Source organism: Oncorhynchus keta, chromosome 30 (assembly GCF_023373465.1).
Source record: "Oncorhynchus keta strain PuntledgeMale-10-30-2019 chromosome 30, Oket_V2, whole genome shotgun sequence".
In the NCBI taxonomy this organism is placed as follows: domain Eukaryota; kingdom Metazoa; phylum Chordata; class Actinopteri; order Salmoniformes; family Salmonidae; genus Oncorhynchus; species Oncorhynchus keta.
The window spans coordinates 53,027,469-53,050,918 of NC_068450.1; the positions used below are offsets into that span (position 1 = coordinate 53,027,469).

Below are 23,450 nucleotides of genomic sequence, written 5' to 3' on the forward strand. Positions count from 1 at the left end.
TGTATGTCTTATCCATGTACACTGTGTATGCATTGTGACCAGATATCCTGGCCCCTCCCTGTATGCAAATTATTTGACAGTTATTCTTTCAATATATATTCATTTTAAGACACATATTGATGCAATAAGTCGATGGTGTCACCTGTCAATGATTCTAGAGGGCGGGATGATGATGGATGAAATGGGTTCACTATCCAGATCGGTCTACACTGGTAAGATTTCCAGACATAATGCTTCTGACTACCTCCGGAGGTGGTCAGGATGATCTGATCGCCATCAGATCCCAATGCAGCGTTTAATCATCTACATCTGTCTAAAAATGTGGGCATAATCAGAATGTGGACAATATCAGGACAACGGACGCAAGTTAGAACCGGGTATAAACGGGGTTTCTCTCTCCCCCCACTTCTCTTTCTCTCTTCACACCTCTCACAAGTTAATGAGAGGAAATAAAGCATCTGTCAGGCATGTCAAACGGCCTGGGCCCAGTAGACCAGGCAGGGAACTCAAGGTCACCTCATTGGCTCAGAGCAGCACCATAGTCATGTCTTGGAAGAGTGCCTGCGACACGGCCTTCGCCTCGAACTGCTGCTTTGACAGCTGGGAAATCAGAGTAGAAATACATTTATAAAGCTAGGGGAGAAGGAGGAGATAGAATGAGCTGCTGCCATCTTAATCAGAGCATGGATTGCTGTAGGTGTCGTAGCCTTTGATAAAGGAACTGCCACACACCTATAGGTAGCTCCTTCACAGGCGTGAATCATTTGTGGCGTTATGTTGATCCAAATACAATAGCCAGATTCAAATTTTATGTTACATCATCCATTCACTGGAAAAGACCATTGCGATGCTTTTAAATGCTTTAACGTTTGAACAACCTTCTCTCATGAGAAGGGCAGATACTATTGATGTTGCTGCCTTTGGGGCGGCCACTATAGGGACAGGCACCGTAGCAGAAGGGCAGATACTATTGATGTTGCGGCCCTTGGGGCAGTCATTATAGGGACAGTCACCATAGCAGAAGGGAAGATAGTATTGAGTAACTATAGCATAAGTGATACATATATAGTACAAATACATAGGCCATACAGTATACTACAGCCTAGCCCACTTACTGCGCTGGGCTCTGACTGTACTATTGCATCGTGGATGATGTCATTGAGGAGGAAAGGATGGGACTGTGTGTTGAGACCAGTTCTACACTAATCTTCCTCCAGAACATCTGGCGTGCGGACGAAGCCCATGTGGCCATCATGTACGGAACTGGGTATGGGGAGAACATTTGCTTTAGAATGGTTAAATATGCTGTAGGAAATTGTATAGGGAAAGGGTCTAAGATAGTGTTGTTGACTTTAATAGAGAAGTACTCCCAAATGGCAAACATTATTGTTTCAGCAAATCTCTCTCGCTCTTTCCATTTCTCTGACACCCACATGAATGCATAGATGTCCTTATTTTAAATCAGCTGAACATTATCTTAGCTGAACAACCCCCTCAGATGCCCTCTAGCCCATACCCCCCCAAGCAATAATATACTTCTCCAACCTCTTAAAGCCATAACAATAAGTGAATGGCCCCTGCAGCACCAGGAAGCCCATACTTACAGTACATTACACCGCTCTCCTTCATATGAGGCTCTCTGTCTGTACCTCATTAACTACAGAGCGCTGGGCCAGAGCCCCAAATGATCTCACTACAAAGCCATCTCATCTCAACCTCCTCTCCAAGGACTGCTGCTTCAAAACAAAATAAATGTAAATGACCGTCATTTTGGCCCCTGCCTGGCCTATCAACCACTCTATACCCCTGGGCAGCTGAGGGGAGGTCAGAGAGAGGGGAAACATCAGAGGGATATATGGGGGAATGTTACAGTCAGCCATCATCCCTTTATCAACCCTCCAGACGAGCTTCAATGCCATAAACTCTCCTTCCGTGGCCTCCAACTGCTCTTAAATGCAAGTAAAACTAAATGCATGCTCTCCAACCGATCGCTGCCTGCACCTGTCCGCCCGTCCAGCATCACTACTCTGGACGGTTCTGACTTAGCATATGTGGACAACTACAAATACTTAGGTGTCTGGTTAGACTGTAAACTCTCCTTCCAGACTCACATCAAACATCTCCAATCCAAAGTTTTATCTAGAAATGGCTACCTATATCGCAACAAAGCATCCTTCACTCATGCTGCCAAACATACCCTCGTAAAACTGACCATCCTACCGATCTATAATTTAGCACAAACAACTACCTCTTCCCCTACTGTATTTATTTATTTTGCTCCTTTGCACATTCTTCCACTGCAAATCTACCATTCCAGTGTTTTACTTGATATATTGTATTTACTTCGCCACCATGGCCTTTTTTTGCCTTTACCTCCCTAATCTCACCTCATTTGCTCACATTGTATATATACTTATTTTACTACTGTATTATTGACTGTATGTTTGTTTTACTCCATGTGTAACTCTGTGTTGTCATATGTGTCGAACTGCTTTGCTTTATCTTGGCCAGGTTGCAATTGTAAATGAGAACTTGTTCTCAACTTGCCTACCCTGGTTAAATAAAGGTGAAATAAAATAAATCAAAATCAAAAGACCAACAGACTGCCTGGAGTTAACTTGGGAATCTGGGACGCCCTCATGAAAAGAACCCAGCTAATATCAAAGCAAAGCTCATACTCTACCTTTCCATTGTAGTGATACTAGAGAATATACTCCCCTATATGTCACATTTGCATCAGCATTGTCTTGAAAATATTCAATATAACAATCTGATGCGAACTGGGTCAAGGTTTGAACCGAGAACAACAAGCGCTACAACTGTTTGTACTGTACTAGAATTGAACTAGAATTGCCACGTACAACTCCCCACTGTATTTAGTCTCCCCACTGTATTTAGTCTCCCCACTGTATTTAGTCTCCCCACTGTATTTAGTCTCCCCACTGTATTTAGTCTCCCCACTGTATTTAGTCTCCCCACTGTATTTAGTCTCCCCACTCTGTTTTGATCTTACTTTGAATAAGGTCATGGAAAGTGAAGAAGGAGACAATCTTGTCACTATCGATGAACAGGAAACTATTACCCCAAACAAAAATATTGTGTTAGGTTCCAGGTTGTATGTTAATTCTAAATAATCCCAGAGCAGCAACAATGCATGTTTCTAAAGCACTATCATCATGTAGCCTGACATTAAGCTGTGGGGCAGAGGAGATAGGAGATATGATGCCCCTGCCCTGGTCTCGTGGATATACCAGCAGAGTTAAAGCTATGCAGGCAGCATTCTGGTAATCGATTAGCTCTCCTTTTGGGAAATTATTCTGTTCTCAGACACATTTAGTCCGCATACAAATATTTGTATCAGTCAGTCAGTAGGACTGTGGAGTCTATTTTGTGCCATGCCACCAACTACCGGCTCAGTCTCCCTGGTTGGGCTCCAGTGCCACTTGTTCCCTCCCAGGGGGGACATCCTGTGGATGGAGTTCTGCTCTGTCTTGGGGAAACAGATGTTTTGGATACAGAAACAGTAGAAGAGGCATGCATACAGCATACTGTGGTTATGTCCCAAATGGCACCCGATTACCTATTTAGTGCACTACTTGAGACCAGAGCTCTATGGGCCCTGTTCAAAAGTAGGGCACTATATAGGGAATAGCGAGCCATTTGGGATGCTATAACTCGGCAGCAAGGGGAACCAGCAGAGTCCCACACTTAGGGGAAGCGAGAGACACTTCCCTATTTGTTCTACTGATTCATCTTCTTAGGGCTAAGCCCTAGAGTACTGTAACTTGCAGTGGCACTTGTTCAGTCTCTGAAAAAGAATTGTACTGTGTTGTGTTTGTAACTATCTTCTGCAGATATGAGTCTTTAAATAAGTACCACCTTGTAATCAACATTGGAGAAGGCGTGTTTGCGGAGGGGCGTGGTTTATATAGCTAGAAAGCTACTCAACTTGTGCCAAAGATTGACTGTAGGGTGTCAGCAAATATAATTAAAAGTTTACACTATTCATCTATGGCAAATATACTTATGTCTCCCCTTTCATCTGTGTCTGGTTTTAGCTACTTACTGGCTAGCTAGGTCTCCAGCTAGCATTGCACAAAAGGAGGGGAAGGGTCGTTCAAAACTCTGACGCAGTTGTCATGTCAACACATCCATCAGTGCTGCCGTGAACTGCGTCACAATAGACAAACTGCAGGCGTATGAAAAACACATTGACATCGTTGGTGCAATTTCAATGTTGTTTGAGTCGCTTTGTGTGTCACCAAATTAGCTTGAGGTGATTTTACTACAACACTGCTCACTACATCCACATTTCTTGACGTAGCCATTTCAAAGAGATGTCAGTCAATGCAAGCTCATGAATATAAGCTCCCTGCCCACTCAGCCTGTCTTTTCAAACTTCCAGGTAGTTAGCTATGAGAGAAATAGTACTTTTTCTCAAATATTGAGCATTTTTATCCACACAAAATATTATGGGTGATAGTTTTTAGTCACCCAAAAGGCTTTAAGGACACACCTCAAATATTGCCACCCCTCTCTAGATTAAGGAACTATGGGGTATGGGGTCAAATCCTGTTGTAGGCACACTATTTAGAAAATAGTTTTATGTGAAACCACACTTTCTGTACAGTTGTTCAAATAATTCATTTAATTTAGTATAATATAAGCTTCTGTCTTAAAACTTGTTTGGGATAGGGGGCAGTATTTTCACGTCCAGATGAAAAGCGTACCCAAAGTAAACTGCCTGTTACTCATGCCCAGAAGATAGGATAGGCAGATAATTGGTATATTTGGATAGAAAACACTCTAAAGTTTCTAAAACTGTTAACATTATGTCTGTGAGTATAACAGAACTGATATGGCAGAACTGATATGGCGAAACCCCGAGGACAAACCATCTCTCAAAAAAACTAAAATCAGCCTACCACTATTTTTAATGGCTATCACTTATATAGTTCCTAGGGCTTCCACTAGATGTCAACAGTCTTTAGAAAGAGTTTTATGCTGGTTTTTGGAAAAATTAGCCAGAAATTGTAGTTTTTCTAGGTGGCTCCCATTTTGGCTGTAGTGTTTCCAAGCGGGTGAATGAGAGCGCGTTATTTGGTATTTTTCTCCGGTAAAGACAATAACGATTCTCCGTCTTAAATTGTATCGTTTATTTACGTATTTGGGTACCTAAGGTTTGATTATAAACGTTGTTTGACTTGTTTGGAAAAGTTTATTAGTAACGTTTGGGATTCATTTTGTATGCATTTTGATGGAGAGAAACTGTGTGGAATATTGACTGAAGCGCGCCAGCTAAACTGAGATTTTATGGATATAAAGAGGGACATTATCGAACAAAAGGACCATTTGTGATGTAACTGGGACCTTTTGGAGTGCCAACAGAAGAAGATCATCCAAGATGGCGTAGCAGTCAGACGTCTCTATCTTATGTCCTGTCGTGTCCCTTGTATATATCTTTTTACATATTTTTCTTTGCATATCTTTTAAAAATATTTTCCTAAACCTCAACTTCTAAATACTCTCCTGCAACCCGCCTCATCCAATGTGGTGTGGATCTGCTTTTTTCTAAAGTATTTCTATTTACTTCGGAACTGGAGTCCCTCAACCTCCCTTTGGTCGTCTTTCCTTCCAGTTCTCTGCTGCCAATGACTGGAACGAACTGCAAAAATCTCTTCAACTGGAGACTCATATCTCCCTCACTAGCTTTAAGCACCAGCTGTCAGAGCAGCTCACAGATCATTGCACCTGCCCATCTGTAAACAGCCCATCTATCTACCTACCTCATCCCCATACTGTATTTATTTATCTTGTTCCTTTACACCCCAGTATCTCCACTTGCACATTCATCTTCTGCACATCTACCATTCCAGTGTTTAATTGCTATATTGTAATTACTTTGCCACCATGGCCTATTTATTGCCTTACCTCCATTATCTTACCTTACACTCACTGTATATAGACTTTTGTTTCCTACTGTATTATTGACTATGTTTTGTTTATTCCATGCGTAACTCTGTTGTTGTATGTGTCGAATTGCTATGCGTTATCTTGGCCAGATCGCAGTTGCAAATGAGAACTTGTTCTCAACTAGCCTACCTGGTTAAATAAAGGTGAAATAAAAAATAAATACAACATTCAAATTTCCAAAAAAGTTAGGGCCTTTTTTACATCGCTATTTCTGACTTTCGTGTCACACCTGCCTGGTTGAAAAAAGTTTTTCAATGTTTTTTTTTATTTTTATTTATTTATTTTATCTCATTTTCATGGTATCCAATTGTTTTTAGTAGCTACTATCTTGTCTCATCACTACAACTCCGGTACGGGCTCGGGAGAGACGAATGTTGAAAGTCATGCGTCCTCCAATACACAACCCAACCAAGCCGCACTGCTTCTTAACACAGCGCGCATCCAACCCGGAAGCCAGCCGCACCAATGTGTCGGAGGAAACACCATGCACCTGGCAACCTTGGTTAGCGCTCACTGCGCCCGGCCCGCCACAGGAGTCGCTGGTGCGCAATGAGACAAGGACATCCCTACCGGCCAACCCCTCCCTAACCCGGACGCTAGGCCAATTGTGCTTCACCCCACGGACCTCCCGGGTGAGGCCGGTTACGACAGAGCCTGGGAGCGAACCCAGAGTCTCCGGCGCAGCAGTACAGCGCCCTTAACCACTGCACTGTCCTCAGATAATTGCACTGTATGCTTTCGTAAAGCCTTTTTGAAATCTGACACAGCGGCTGGATTAACAAGAAGTTAAGCTTTATTTTTGATGTATTACACTTGTGATTTTATGAAATTGAAATATTTAAAATACTGTAGTTTGAATTTTGCACTCTTCAATTTCATTGGATGTTGTCGAGGTGTCCAGCACCCCTTTTCCAAAGATTAAGCATCCTAAATAATGCCATAGATTCAGTTTTTTTAAATTGTGAACTTGAAGGCAAAAAAGAAAAGCATAATGTAAACCTGGTATTCCAACTGATTTTAGGCTACTACTGCTGTCACGTTGTCATAACGAGGAGACCAAGGCGCAGCGTGATAAGAATACGTTCTTCTTTAATGAAAGAGAAACACTGAACAAAGTATACAAAACAACCATGCCGCTATCAGCCACGAGTGCTCAGCCACGAGTACACATAGAGAATAACCCACAAAACCAAAATGGAAATGGCAACCTAAATAGGATCTCCAATCAGAGACAACGACAAACAGCTGCCTCTGATTGGGAACCAATTCAGGCCACCATAGACCTATATATATATATATATATATATATATACCTAGACAAGACAAAAACACACATACCGCCCTCGTCACACCCTGACATAACCAAAATAATAAAGAAAACAAAGATAACTACGGTCAGGGCGTGACAACTGCCAACGACTTGTCTTGCACATAGTCAAGGCCCCCAGTACCAAAGCAACCCCAAAACATTATCAAACCTCCCCCATGTTTTTTTTCATTGGTCCACAGAACATTTTCACTGTATTTGGGGTTGTTCAGGTGGGGTTATGCAAAGTGCAATGGGGCTTTCGTTTGTCTCTTCAACAGTACGGTATTTTGTGTTCGTAGCTAATGCATCTTTTTACTATGTGCTTGCTTTCGCAGGAGTTCTGACAACAACTTCTGCAGATATGACTGAAACAAACTCAGCCGCTTTTTTAGGTAAGTATATTAATGTTTTCAGAATTCACACATTGATACAGACAGAAGGTGGGGAGAGAGAAATGCCAACACGTTGTCTACACCAAAGTGTGAAGATGCCTACAGTGGCGGACAAATATATTGCCAACATTGCACTTTTTTATTAATATTTCCCTATTTCTTTAGAACTCTGTCCCTGGTGGGGCTTGTCGATTCACCTCTGTGTCCAGTCTGCCAAAAAATACTTTCCTGACACTCACCTCCACGCATTCTGGTTTTGTCCCATCATTCAGAATTACTGGGGGGAAAAAGTTCTGAGCATTCCCTCAGTCGTCCTCCATATTACCATTCCTGCATCCCCATCACTCTGCATACTAAATTACTTTGATGATGACGTCCACCTGTGTTTCCTCTATGTTCAAGGACAAACAACACTTCCTATTGATTTCATTAACAATCACCCAAAAAGTGACCCAGTCAACATCAAAATGGCACCTCCTACCAGGGACCAACACTCTATGGGTGTTAGTTTGTGAACACTATTTCGGTGGATCACATATAATGCTAACCAGCAGCTTATCCACTAGTCTTGCTTAGTCTTGTACGGTCCTGTCCTGTCCAGTGTTTCCGTCTCTTGTTTTGTCCTGTTTTGAAATGTCCCTATTTTCTACTTGCCTATTTTTATCCTTACCCTACTTATCCTTATCCTTACCCTACTTATCCTTATCCTTACCCTACTTTATCCCTACTTATCCTACTTATCCTTACCCTACTTTATCCCTACTTATCCTACTTATCCTTACCCTACTTTATCCCTACTTATCCTACTTATCCTTACCCTACTTTATCCCTACTTATCCTACTTATCCTTACCCTACTTTTCAGTTTTTTTCTTACTTTTTGGTTGTAGTTGACCTTCTTCACTATAATAAACCGTTTTTATGTACATAGATTTGAGATCAGAATTTTAACACCCACGGTTTTTAATTGAACACTTTCTTAAGACATGATATGTTATCCCACCGAAATAGTGTTCACAAACTAACACCCCTCGAGTGTTGGTCCCTAACACCGTGCTCCATGGCAAAATATGTGGGTTGCCTCAAGTTTACGGTCTTGTCGTCAACTCCAATTCGAATGCTAATCCGTTATAGCCTAGTTTGCAGTCCACATCGTTCTACTTGCATTGCTTCAGTATGGAAATACATGGTTAAACATAGGCTATAGCATTTGCTCTGTTATATGGGCTAGGCCTACTGTAAATTGCAGTCTGGACATGGACATGCCAAATATAGTCAATAAGCATGATTAAATTCACTAGGCTATTGATAAGGCCTAAAAAGACTGTTTCTAATTCTAATCGAATTCTAATATGAATTTAACAACAACTTGTTTTAAATAGGCCATGTCTCAATATAGTTACAGGCACATGATTGCTCCCCGTGGGCAACTTCTTAGACTATGGAGGGTTTTATGCACATCCAAACGTTTCACAGAAGCTGGATAAAGATCCAATGTAAAGAGAAAGGGGGGTCCACTCACTGCTATACTGCTCGCAAATGTAACGATTTATAAACATCATGGAACCATCTTACAGATCATATTTGCACTTCTCCAGAAATTGCATGGCAATTGAGCCATTTAATCTACGTTACCACAAACCCATGGATGGGGAATATTTCTAATAAGTTTGGTTTTTAATCAAATTAAACAAAAAAAAACAATGAATCTGCTTTTTTAAACAAACAACGATATTTCCAAGTAGGATCGTGTCTGAAGCATGATGTCTTAAATCGCTCACGTTCTATGGCACTGTGTGCACACGTAGGCCTTAATGCCATTATGCATAACATTCACGCCTCTATTCACACTTCTCCTGTCAATTGTATTGTTGCCTATGTGCGAGGCAGATTCTCAAAAATATCTGCCGTTGATATGACATTATACACTCTTAGGTTCTAGGTAGCACCTTTTGTTCTGAGAGTGTTGGAGGCGTGGATAGTTTGGAGGAGAGTGTGTGTCTTTGGTAATGGATGGATTTGAAAATGGGGATGGATAGCCTACTGAACAAGCAAAATGAAGTATGCAGGTATGTGAATTGTGAATAATGAAAAATCAGGATGGCAAAAACGTCCAAAATATTTGTAAGCAATCTTAGTAGACCATTTAAAACCTCTTTATTCATAGGCTAGTTGGCTAATGGCCAGGATAAAAAATAGGAACCTATGAGTTGTTGCTAAACCAGTCTTGATGAAAAGAGAAGGCAATTTTTGGTTTTAATCAAATGAAACGATTCATCATATTATGTTTCTAAATATGAGATTAACCGGCACAAAATGCACATCTCTCTTCCATGAGCACTGTGTGTCATGGCTAGACTGACTGCACTTCCGGCTCTCAAACCCATTCCATTATCAACTGCATTACCATTCAGATTGTCTTAACTTCCCATTAGCGCTGAATGAAATGGTCACTTCTGCTTGTGTTTTTAAAGGTCATGAATGGTCGAAATCGTGTTTTGCATGAGATTTTATGATATTTGGACGAGACATTGATAAAGTTTGATCATAAAGTTACTGGTCCCCTCCCCATGTCAAACACTTGGATTCAGGAAGCGGCATTATTAAAGGGATTGGGGGTGGCATCATCCTAAATCTCATTTTAATACCCACCAAAAAAAAAAAAGAAAGAAAGGAAATTATTACAGCCTCCACTCTTCTGGGAAGGCTTCCCACTAGATGTTGGAACATTGCTGTAGGCACTTGCTTCCATTCAGCTACAAGAGCATTAGTGAGGTCAGGTGATTAGGCCTGGCTTGCAGTCGGCGTCCAATTCATCCCAAAGGTGTTCGATGGAGATGGGGTCAGGGTTCTGTGCAGGCCAGTCAAGTTCTTCCACACCGAGCTCGACAATCCATTTCTTTATGGACCTCGCTTTTTCACTGGAGCATTGTTATGCTGAAACAGGAAAGGGCCTTCCCCAAACTATTGCCACAAAGTTGGAAGCAATAGTCATCTCAATAGTCGTCTCTAGAATGTCATTGTATGATGTAGAGTTAAGATTTCCCTTCACTGGAACAAAGGCGCCTAGACCGAACCATGGAAAACAATTATTCCTCCCCCACCAAACTTTACAGTTTGTACTAGGAAATTGGGGCAGGTAGCGTTCTCCTGGCATCTGCCAAACCCAGATTCGTCCGTCAGACTGCCAGATGGGGAAGCGTGATTCATAAGTCCAGAGAACACGTTTCCACTGCTCCAGTGTTCAATGGCGGCGAGCTTTACACCACCACAGCCAACGCTTGGCATTATGCATGGTGATCTTAGGTTTGTGTGTGGCTGCTCGGCCATGGAAACCCATTTCATGAAGCTCCAGACGAACAGTTATTGTACTTATGTTGCTTCCAGAGGTAGTTTGAAACTCAGTAGTGAGTGTTGCAACCGAGGACAGACTCAGCGGTCCCGTTCTGTGAGCTTGTATGGCCTACTACTTCGCAGCTGAGCCGTTGTTGCTCCAAGACGTTTCCACTTCACAATAACAGCACTTACAGTTGATCGGGGCAGCTCAAGCAAGGCAGAATTTTGACGAACTGACTTGTTGGAAAGGTAGCATCCTATGACGGTGCCAACAGTCTCTGAGCTCTTCAGTAAGGCCATTCTACTGTTTGTCTATGGAGATTGCATGGCTGTGTGCTCTCTTTTATACACCTGTCAGCAATGGGTGTGGCTGAAACAGCCAAATCCACTTTGAAGGGTGTCCACATACTCTTTTGTATATTTAGTGTATTTGTACTGTACACTTTGAAGTAGACAACATGTTGGCATTTCTCTCTCTGCCCATTCTGTCTTTATCTATGCGTGATTATGCGCGACTAAGATCTTTTCACTCATATGGACAAACTCCATATTAATGCCCATGATTTTGGAATGAGATGTTCGACAAGCAGGTGTCCACATACTTTTGGTCATATAGTGTATGTATAAATATAAAAAGGGAGAGATATTCAAATTATGCTACAGATGTTGTAAGAACACGCAGGGGGATATGGACATGACAAGGCTGGGTGTGAACAGACAGAGAGCGAGCACGAGCAGCCTTTCCCTGAAGCCTACATGCCTCAGTCTCAATTACCATCCTGTCTCTGACCTCAAATAGTGAGAGTTAATAAGGCCTGTGAACTCTCCTCTCCAAGCTCAAACATGTATTCTCTCAGTACTGACACACACACTAACACCTCTTACCCTCTTACACCCCGGGTAGCTAGTCTTTTGAATGCAGCAACCTCCTACTCTCAGCTCAACCTCCGTCATGTCATCCACTACATTTGTGCCCCTGTACAGGGAGAGTGGTTATCGGTGCACGTATCTTGATAATGACTTGGTGTGTGCAACATTCACTATATAGTGTGCTACTTTTTGACCAGAGCACCAGGGGCCATGGTCAAAAGTAGTACACTATGGAGGGAATAGGGTGCCATATGGGACACAGCCTTGGAAGGGGTTGCACATTTTAACGAAAATGATTAATTAATCATTAATGATAGACTTACTCCTCTGATGAAGCAGGTAATTAAGCGTTAATGAGGTACTGAAGAACCACACACTGAAGCGTCCCAGCACACTTATTTTTATTTTTTACTTGGCACTTTTGAAATGTGTGACATTTTTCCCTGCAAGTTGTTCTGGGAAGTGTGTGTGTGTGTGTGTGTGTGTGTGTGTGTGTGTGTGTGTGTGTGTGTGTGTGTGTGTGTGTGTGTGTGTGTGTGTGTGTGTGTGTGTGTGTGTGTGTGTTGCACTATAAGATAGGTTGAGCTGACACACATTGAGCTGATTGGAGTGTGTGTGTCCCCCGGCTAGATTAAAGTCAAGGTGGATTGGACAGCTGTTCCATTGCAATAACTTATACTTAGCATCTCCTTCATCACTCTTTATTTAGTTTCCCTTCCTCTTTTGACAGGTAGAAAGGCACCTTCTACCTGTCACTGTTTCAGTGAGAGAATAACATTCAGTCAACAGGCCCTGCGCTCGACTAGCGTCCTGTCCAGGGGGTGTACTTGTACATCAAGCTGCCTCCACGCTTCAGACACAGGATAATCAGGAGATTAAAGTCAACAGTATAGCTGCATTGGGGAGTTCTAGGGAGTCTCTGTGGGAATGGTTGAGGGGGTCTTCAAGGGTTCAGGCTTCACAAGATTGTGATATTGAAAAAGGAAACTATGACATATTTTATATCACTATCATGCACATGTTCCCTCACACATAAGGATGGCTCTGTTGCGGAAAAACTGATACATGTTTGATAGTGTCTTGATGCTGTATTGTTTGTCCTTCATGTTCTAATACTTTAATGTTACCTCTTCCTTGTGTTTTTTGTCATAAATAATTATAAAACTTTTTTTTTTTAATTAAACAGTATAGCTGCACTCAAACTCATATCATATACTGTAAACACAACTCTGTCAGTACTGTATAGTGTAAACCAGAGTCAAACTACAGAGCTAAGCTAGTGTAATGAAGGTATGGTGAAATCTGAAGGGAAATGTAACGATAAATCAGTAGGTACTGTACATGTCTGTGTGTTGACTACAAGGCTCTGTCTCTCTAATGTCATTATCGTGTTGTCTGTTCTGGTGTCATTGCAGTGGGAGCCGCCCACGTAGAGGATGGATCCTTTGAAGCCATTTTCGGAGGTGAGAAATATATCAATCACAATGTATTTATAAAGGCGTTTTTATATGAGCAGTTGTCACGAGGCGCTATACTTTAACCCGGCCTAACTCCTAAGCTTTAGAGATGGTTATCCAGATCTGGTTAGCACTATTGTTCTCTCTATAGTCTGAGAATGGAACCAATGCCATGAGTATCACGTAAATGGAAAGTCCTCCACTCATTGTTTCTGGTTTCACCTACCTAATTGTTATAGTTTCGCTAGTCATGCGGAGGAAACAACGCTCTGCCATGAAAAGCCATGAACTTTACTTACATTTGAAGTCAATTAGCAGGTGCTCTTATCCAGAGAAACTCACAGGAAGTGCCTCGCTCAAGGGCACATCGACAGATTTTTCACCTAGTCAGATCAGGGATTCAAACCAGCGACCTTTCGGTTACTGGCCCAATCATATTAAACGCTAGGCTACCTGCCCGACTCAACCCACCTAAAATCAGTTAACTAAAATCTAAAAATAGAATGTCGCTTTGACGTTCTCGCTCGCGATTACTACTATGATAACGTGTCTTACGGAAAAAAACGTATTACACTTTAAAAGAGTACTCTATATTTTCAGAAACCATTCTCCTCTCTCAGTCGGTCTCATTTCTACTCGTCTCTCTCCCTTCCCAGGAGTCATTTTTGCCCTGCTCCTGGCGTTGCTCCTGGCGTTGCTGGTACTGCGCTACATTGTCAAGCATAAGGGCACTTACCACACCAACGAGGCCGACTGTGGTGATTCCGTCGACAAGTTTGGCGGTGACTCTCAAAGCGAGCAGGTTCAACTAGAGATTTTGGACAAGGAAGAATAGAAAGAAGGATACTTCATTTGAAACAGGATCTTGTTCCATTTCTAAACCAGGGCCAATATTTTCTATGGAATTGCCTATGATGGTCATCTAATTTCAAGACAACATTTATATGGGGCCTACAACCTTCTCAGCTCTGCAGATTTTGCTACGAAGTGACAAAATAATTAGATCACTTATTTTTGTATTGCCCATATAGTATATACACTATATATGCAAAAGTATGAGGAGACCCCTTCAAATTAGTGGATTGGCTATTTCAGCCACATTACAGCCTTATTCTACAGCTTTATTTCCCTCATCAATCTACACAAAATCTCATAATGACAAAGCAAAAACAGTTATTTATCTATTTTTGCAAATGTATTTTTTTTTAACTGAAATATCACATTTACATAAGTATTCAGATCCTTTACTCAGTACTTTGTTGAAGCACCTTTGGCAGTGATTACAGCCTTGAGTCTTCTTGTGTATGACGCTACAAGCTTGGCACACCTGTATTTGGGGAGTTTATCCCATTCTTCTCTACAAATCCTCTCAAGCTCTGTCAGGTTAGATGGGGAGTTACTGCACAGCTATTTTCAGGTCTTGGGTTCAAGTTCGGGCTCTGGCTGGGCCACTCAAGGACGTTCAGAGACTTGTCCCAAAGCCACTCCTGCATTGTTCTGGCCGTGTGCTTAGGATCGTTGTCCTGTTGGAATTTGAACCTTCAAGCCAGTCTAAGGTCCTGAGGGCTCTAGAAAAGGTTGTCATTAATGATCTCTCTGTACTTTGCTCAGTTCAACTTTCCCACAATCCTGACTAGTCTCCCAGACCCTGACACTGAAAAAAAATCCCCACAACATGATGCATCATGCTTCACCGTAGGGATGGTGCCAGGTTTACTCCAGACATGACTCTTGGCATTCAGGCCAAAGAGTTCAATCTTGGTTTCATCAGACCAGAGAATCTTGGAGAATCTCATGGTCTGAGAGTCCTTTAGGGGCTTTTATTGGGCACACTCCAAGCGAGCTGTCATGTGCCTTTTACTGATGAAGGGCTTCCGTCTGGCCACTCTACCATAAATGCCTGATTGGTGGAGTGCTGCAGAGATGATTGTCCTTCTGGAAGGTTCTCCCATCTCCACAGAGCAACTCTGGAGTGCTGTCAGAGTGACCATCCGGTTCTTGGTCACCTCCCTGACCAAAGCCCTTCTCCCCCAATTGCTCACTTTGGCCGGGCGACTAGCTCTATGAAGAGTCTTGTTGGTTCCAAACTTGTTCCATTTAAGAATGATGGAGGCCACTGTGTTCTTGGGGACCTTCAATGCTGCAGAAATGCTTTGGTACCCTTTCCCAGATCTGTGCCTCGACACAATCCTGTCTCGGAACTCTATGGACAATTCCTTCGACCTCACGGCTTGGTTTTTGCTCTGTCATGCACTGTCAACTATAGACAGGTGTGTGCCTTTCCAAATCATGTCCAATCAATTGAATTTATCACAGGTGGACTTCAACCAAGTTGTAGAAACATTCAAGGATGATCAGTGAAAACAAGATGCACCTGAGCTCAATTTAGAGTCTCATAACAAAGGGTCTGAATACCTATGTAACATTAGAGTGTCTAGTTTGAGAAACAAACGCCTCACAAGTCCTCAACTGGTAGCTTCATTAAATAGTACCAGCAAAACACCAGTCTCAACCTCCGTGAACCAGTGAACCAGTGAAGAGGCAAATCCGTGATGCTGGTCTTCTAGGCCGAGTTGCAAAGAAAAAGACATACCTCAGACTGGCCAATAAAATGAAAAGAGTAAGATGGGCAAAAGAACACAGACACTGGACAGAGGAACTCTGTCTAGAAGGCCAGCATCCCAGAGTCGCCTCATCACTGTTGATGTTGCTCAGTTGTGCACCAGGGCCTCCCACTCCTCTTTCTATTCTGGTTAGAGACCGTTTGCACTGTTCTGTGAGGGGAGTAGTACACAGTGTTGCACGAGATCTTTAGTGTCTTGGCAATTTCTCACATGGAATAGCCATAATTTCTTAGAACATGAATAGACTGACGAGTTTCAGAAGAAAGTTATTTTTTTCCGGCCATTTTGAGCCTGTAGTCAAACCCACAAATGCTGATGCTCCAGATATTCAACTAGTCTATTGAAGGCCTGTTGTAGTGCTTCTTTATCAGAACAACAGTTTTCAGCTATGCGAACATAATTGCAAAATAGTTTCTAATGATCAATTAGCCTTTTAAAATGAGAAACTTAGCTAACACAACGTGCCATTGTAACACAGGGGTGATGGTTGCTGATAATGGGCCTCTGTACGCCTATGTAGATATTCCATAGAAAACATGCCGTTTCCAGCTACACTAGTCATTTACAACATTAACAATGTCGACTCTGTATTTCTGATCAGTTTGATGTTATTTTAAGGGACACATTTTTTTGTTCTCATTTCTTTCAAAAACAAGGAAATTCTAAGTGACCCCAAACTTTTGAACGGTAGTGTATGCTCAAAGTATTAACATCGCAAAATACTGTATCGGTGACTAAATGTGGTCAAGTTTATGTTGAAGATAATGCATGTCGGTTGTTTTATCACATGAAAATGCCATTCGATAAAGTGTGGGTATGTATCAAGCTACACATTTGATACATTTTCATTGTCATGGATTAAATCAGCCAAACTTTTTTCCCAATTAAGAGTTTACTTGTATACCCAGTCGAAGAATCGGATTATTCAACACAACATCTGGGTTCAGGAAACCAAGATATAGGGGCAAATGTTTGCACTTCAATAGTGTGTGTTAATGAGATTTAGAAGCTTATGGAGGATTTTGTGTTTTCTATTTTCATCAAGCTAGAATAGAGCGATGCAGTGCCCGGGGCTGCTGAAGGGCAGTTCTGAATCCTTGAGTAGCGCCAGGCAGCGATATGTGGGTTTAATGCAATTCCAACAACCCCAGAAACGTTCCTGCAGAGCTGAGACAGCACACTTTGCAAAAAACCATTGTGCCTCTGGGAAATCATTTTACTCTAATTGCGTATTATTCTTGGTTGGGATACAAGACAATACAAGCCAATCTCAAGATCATACATCACCTGATCTACGAGCTGGCAAAGAGCACTTACTTTTGGCCATTTGATTGCAAGTTGAAAGTATTTATTTCCATTTGTCTTCCTAATCAAAGTATGGGACAATTGCTAACCTTTCTCCAAACAGAGTTTTCCTTCAATTCTCTAATCAAGTCCAACTTCAAAGCCAGTGACTCAACGTGTTTGAGTGCAGTAGCTTGAGTGCTCTGTCTGATTGAGGTAAAGACAATAACGCCATTGAGACATCCATCCAACTGCCATCCTCACCGACAACATATCAAATCCTATTGATCAGGGAGGAAAACACTTACAAAACATGTGCCCCAAATGGCACCCTATTTCTTATTTAGTGCACTAGGCTACTTTTGACCAGGGCCCTATGGGGGAAAAGGATGCTAAACAGGGAATAGGGTGCCACTTGGGACTCGGCCGTGACTTCAGCAGGGCCACTGACACCTCTCAAGGAGATGAACAACTTTTCTAAAAGAGTCATTCCAGGGTCACTGAAGCCATAGCCTGGCCTAGACAGCTAAATACAAGCACAAAGGCGCTTGAAAGGCAATAATCAGGAAGTCAGCCTTGCAACCAGCAACCAGCAACCAGCCGCACTTCCCGTTCAATGTAGTTTTATTATTAGGAATCAAATAACAGTTCAAAAGACACCCATCCTGTTCTCTTACAATTGTATCCCAGCTTTCCTCCTGGCCTTGGTGCGCGGAGAACATACTGTTTTATTGCGACAATAATCCATACTTTGATATGGCCCTGAAGGCATCAACATAAATTCATTTCATCTCGACTGCTCTGTGAAGCTTGAACAATGGCAAAGCCAAAGCTGGTGACTTTTCCCATCTCTTCTCCTTCTGTCGACAAAACGGCATAAAATGCAAATACATGCTAGCATTCTCCGTGGATGAACGCGGCAGTACTCTCCTAAAGACACCAACGATGAAAACACATTGAATTTCTTTTGAACAATGTAGCTACCTCACTCTCTTTGAGTTGTAGCTAATTCCAGTAAAAGAGGATACGGTACGTGAATTAATGAACGACTTGACTTGGAAGCCCATGGTACCATAGTCTGAGTTGTGTAGATTATCGCCCTTGTTAGATAATAGGCTAAGTCTTGTGTGCTTCCCAAACAGCACCCATAGAGCTCTAGTCAAAAATTGTGCACTACAGAATGTACAGGAAATAGTCTGCCATTTGGGACAGAGACCCTGGATGTGTTCAGACAAAGGAAAGAAGAATGGGAACAGGAAACTCATTGAATCATCTTGTTAGAATATCCCCATGGCTTACAATAGGCGCGGTCCCAAATGCAACTCTATTCCCTGGTCCCTGGTCAAAAGTAGTGCACTGCGTAGGGATTAGGGTGCCATTTGGGATGCACATTTAAGGTTCTGGAGCTATTGAGAAAGGAGAGTTTTGCATAATACAGCAGCAATAAAACAGAAAACACTAAATTCCAGCTCATCCAAGTGTTGCTCTATTCTATTCTTCAGCGAATATCCTATAAGCTATAATGAAGATATGTGACTTAGCCCCTGACATGGCAAGCTTCCTAGGAGAAAGGACTTCCATTCCAGACTCAATTACTATTTCAATACGTTTCCGCTATGGATATTGAATATTGCAAGATAAGCAGTTCTCGCAAAATTGCTATCACAAAGTCTGCTCCGGGGTTTATGTTAAGGCTTTTTACGCTTCTGTTCAAAGGTGCATTGGGAAGGTTATGAAGTACATTTTTTTGGGGGGGGCAGGGTTACAGGAATAAATAATCCAGTACCTGCCTGTGAAGACGGATGCTACATTGTTACAGCCAGGAATAGTTTCTGCGCTCAGCACTTCCCCAAAGAAGTGAATGTCAAACTTGTGAATGTCAAACTTGTGAATGTCAAACTTGTGAATGTCAAACTTGTGAATGTCAAACTTGTGAATGTCAAACTTGCAGAGAGAGGGGATCCCCAACAGAGCAGCGTTAGAGAACTGTTAAACCAACTCAGTGTTAAAGATGAAATCGGCATAAGGTGAAACAGTGCCACTGTTCGCCCTCAGTGCATTTGTCGTGATTTTTGTTCTGCTGATGAAAATGGAGGAGAGGAGCAATCAGAATCGTGGACCAAAAAATATTCCAGTACATACTCATACTCAACCAATGCAGTGTTAAAACAGTGTTCAACCAATGCAGTGTTAAAACAGTGTTCAACCAGTGCAGTGTTAAAACAGTGTTCAACCAATGCAGTGTTAAAACAGTGTTCAACCAATGCAGTGTTAAAACAGTGTTCAACCAATGCAGTGTTAAAACAGTGTTCAACCAATGCAGTGTTAAAACAGTGTTCAACCAATGCAGTGTTAAAACAGTGTTCAACCAATGCAGTGTTAAAACAGTGTTCAACCAATGCAGTGTTAAAACAGTGTTCAACCAATGCAGTGTTAAAACAGTGTTCAACCAATGCAGTGTTAAAACAGCTTTCAACCAATGCAGTGTTAAAACAGTGTTCAACCAATGCAGTGTTAAAACAGTGTTCAACCAATGCAGTGTTAAAACAGCTTTCAACCAATGCAGTGTTAAAACAGTGTTCAACCAATGCAGTGTTAAAACAGTGTTCAACCAATGCAGTGTTAAAACAGCTTTCAACCAATGCAGTGTTAAAACAGTGTTCAACCAATGCAGTGTTAAAACAGTGTTCAACCAATGCAGTGTTAAAACAGTGTTCAACCAATGCAGTGTTAAAACAGTGTTCAACCAATGCAGTGTTAAAACAGTGTTCAACCAATGCAGTGTTAAAACAGTGTTCAACCAATGCAGTGTTAAAACAGTGTTCAACCAATGCAGTGTTAAAACAGCTTTCAACCAATGCAGTGTTAAAACAGTGTTCAACCAATGCAGTGTTAAAACAGCTTTCAACCAATGCAGTGTTAAAACAGTGTTCAACCAATGCAGTGTTAAAACAGTGTTCAACCAATGCAGTGTTAAAACAGTGTTCAACCAATGCAGTGTTAAAACAGCTTTCAACCAATGCAGTGTTAAAACAGCTTTCAACCAATGCAGTGTTAAAACGGTGTTCAACCAATGCAGTGTTAAAACAGTGTTCAACCAATGCAGTGTTAAAACAGTGTTCAACCAATGCAGTGTTAAAACAGTGTTCAACCAATGCAGTGTTAAAACAGCTTTCAACCAATGCAGTGTTAAAACAGTGTTCAACCAATGCAGTGTTAAAACAGCTTTCAACCAATGCAGTGTTAAAACAGTGTTCAACCAATGCAGTGTTAAAACGGTGTTCAACCAATGCAGTGTTAAAACAGCTTTCAACCAATGCAGTGTTAAAACAGCTTTCAACCAATGCAGTGTTAAAACAGTTTTTAGAAGAATTCACAAGCTTGTAATTGCAAAACTAGGCAGAAATGCTGAAGAAACGTGATTCAGAAAAGAGGGAACAAACGGTGTTATGCTTTGAACTGCTTTTAATTAAGTCTGTTCCTTTCTGTTTACTTTGATGAAACATTGTTTCCTTATTAGGCTCACTGTACCAAAGAGAGCTGCATCTCCATAAAACTAAAGGGAACATCATCCCCATTAACAACTGTTACTAATTTATATACCTATTAGTTTGGTTTTGAAAGATTCATACAACACAAGAACAGTACACTGCCCTCTGATCCCAGAGACCATAATAACCTTGTGTCTCACTCCCACGATCCAACATGCATTTACTGTCCCCAAGGAGGCTGCCTGCCTGTTTGCCTGCCTATATACCCGCCTTCTTGCCGAGCTGCCTGTGTGGCTGGCTTCCTGTACAGATAGCCTAGCAGGGAGCCTGCCTCTACCTGCCTGGCTCTCTACCTGCCTGCCTGTCTGCCTTCCTATCTGTCTGTCTGTCTGCCTGCCTGCCTGTCTGACTCTCTGCCTGTCTGCCTTCCTCTCTGCCTGCCTGTCTGCCTGCCTGCCTCTCTACCTGCCTGCCTGTCTGCCTTCCTATCTGTCTGCCTGCCTGCCTGTCTGCCTCTCTGCCTGTCTGCCTTCCTCTCTGCCTGCCTCTCTAGCTGCCTGCCTCTCTGCCTGTCTACCCTCCTCGCTGCCTGTCTACCCTCCTCTCTGCCTGCCTGCCTGTCTGCCTGCCTGTCTGCCTTCCTCTCTGCCTGCCTGCCTCTCTAGCTGCCTGCCTCTCTGCCTGCCTGCCTGTCTGCCTTCCTCTCTGCCTGCCTCTCTAGCTGCCTGCCTCTCTGCCTGTCTACCATCCTCTCTGCCTGCCTGCCTCTCTGCCTGCCTGCCTCTCTGCCTCTCTGCCTTCCTCTCTGCCTGCCTCTCTAGCTGCCTGCCTCTCTGTCTGCCTGCCTGCCTGCCTGCCTGCCTGCCTGCCTGCCTGCCTGCCTGCCTGCCTGCCTGCGCTCAGCAGTAAGAGGTGATATACGCCTAATCATTATTACTCTATGATAACTGATAAATAATCCTCATATGAACGGTCACTAGGGGAAATTGGCTTTTGTTATTTCATGTGTAACCGCATTGCACCTGCAGAAGCCCAATCAGCAAGACAAGTCAGCCAGCACTGAATCATCTGCAGGTAGTCTGCTAGGCTTTATTGTCATTAACAAACTACTGGAATTGTGTTTGTGTGTGTATATGGATGGGTTATTTTGGGTCCTAGAGTATGTTCACTTTTTTCATGTACTGTAGTTCCATCTTATTTTTAAATAATAATAATAATAATGACTGTTTTTTGAATACAGGCAGAGCATTGAAAGGTCTCTGTACTTTGTTTTCTCTCGCTCAGTGTGAGAAGCCAGTTCCAAGTTCCAGTTGTCATTCCAGACTTAGTTGTTGTGACAAACTTTTGACCAGATAATTCAGTTCCCTGGGTGTAATTATTCAGTTGACTGCAGGCACATTTAGATTTAATTAAAAGTGAGAGCCCAATATCACTTGTCATTGCACCTGACACCCTGGCGTTAACTTTGCAGCTTTGCATTCATTAGAGCAGGCAGTCATTTTGTCACATCTCCTTTGGAATTGCCTAAAGTTGTATCTTATTTACAGCATAATTCTAGCAGAATATAGTGTACATCCTTAGGCATGAAAGTAACAAAACAGAGGTGTGTGTGTGTGCGCGCGTGTGTGTGCGCGTGTGTCTGTGTGTGTTTGCAGAGGCCTTCCAGGTTCCCCACAGTCATAACACGGTAGGAGCATGGCTGTGTCTTTGCACTGCCAATTATCACTCCGGAAATTGACTAAACAGACTAACTACATCACACACACAGTGTGTGGGGTGATTGATGTGAGAAATCTGCTTTAAAGCTTGGTCTCTAATTAGATGAAACAGGAGAAAAATAGATCTCACAAAACATCTTTGCTCACCTTACATGGCCTCTGCCAGGTTTTGCTTGAAAGGCAGAGGCATCTTCAGCATCTTTTCGACACTCTCTGAGAAGGCCAGATACACTGCCACTGTCATTTCCGGACTGTCGAAATCAAATTGAATTCTTTAGGTCAAATAGCTACAACTCTTCAGGGAAATATCCAGAGACAATATACAGTCTGTACAACAGCAACAATTACAAATGAATAAAGTGCTAAAGTAACTATTCCTAATATCGAGTACATCCCAGTGCTTAACGGTAAACACAGCACCTTTTGATGTGTGATTTGACTTTTTATGAACAAAGTTTTCCTGTGGAGAAATAGAGTTGTTCCCTCTAACTGGACCAATAGCCTTGTTTGGTATGCAGGTCCACCTGCAGGTCCACCGGAGGCCCCAAACATAACAATTCATTGGCTCTCGTTCTCCTCGGTGTCAGATCCCACATTTCAACTCAATTAAACCCCATTTGATTTCAGAGCTGCGTTTGCGGCATGAGTGTGACTAATTGAAAAGTGAGCGGAAAGGAAAGGCAATTTTCTCACCTAGAAATGACTCACCGACTCGTGGCACAATGCGTTTGTCTTTCTCAAATCGATCAAATGGTTCAAGCCTCTGCTCAAACTTAGGAACAGTGAGCCTCATTATCACGTTGGAAAGGTGGATGAATGATGCCTATTCATCCATCATTACATATCATAGGGCTTTCTCTCTTTGTGCTCGTTCGCCATGAGATGAGGAAATAAGAATGACATCATTTCGCACAGACGGGGCAAATACAGTTCATTGTTCCAAGTGTTATTGTTAAAGCCTCTTAATCCTGGGATTTAAGAGTGATTAACATTTTGT

General features: G+C 42.3%; 1 protein-coding gene across 1 annotated transcript in view; it reads left to right on the forward strand.

Moving 5' to 3' along the window:
- LOC118363130 (cell adhesion molecule 2-like) overlaps positions 1–16,844 on the forward strand; it is a 35,385-nt gene extending 18,541 nt beyond the window's left edge. Inside the window, exons 3-5 of the mRNA XM_035743831.2 lie at positions 7,618–7,674; positions 13,295–13,342; positions 13,993–16,844. Of these exons, the coding sequence (XP_035599724.1) occupies positions 7,618–7,674; positions 13,295–13,342; positions 13,993–14,171 (284 nt within the window). The 3' untranslated portion in view covers positions 14,172–16,844. The remainder of the gene's footprint in view (positions 1–7,617; positions 7,675–13,294; positions 13,343–13,992) is intronic.
- The last annotated feature ends 6,606 nt before the right edge of the window (positions 16,845–23,450 follow it).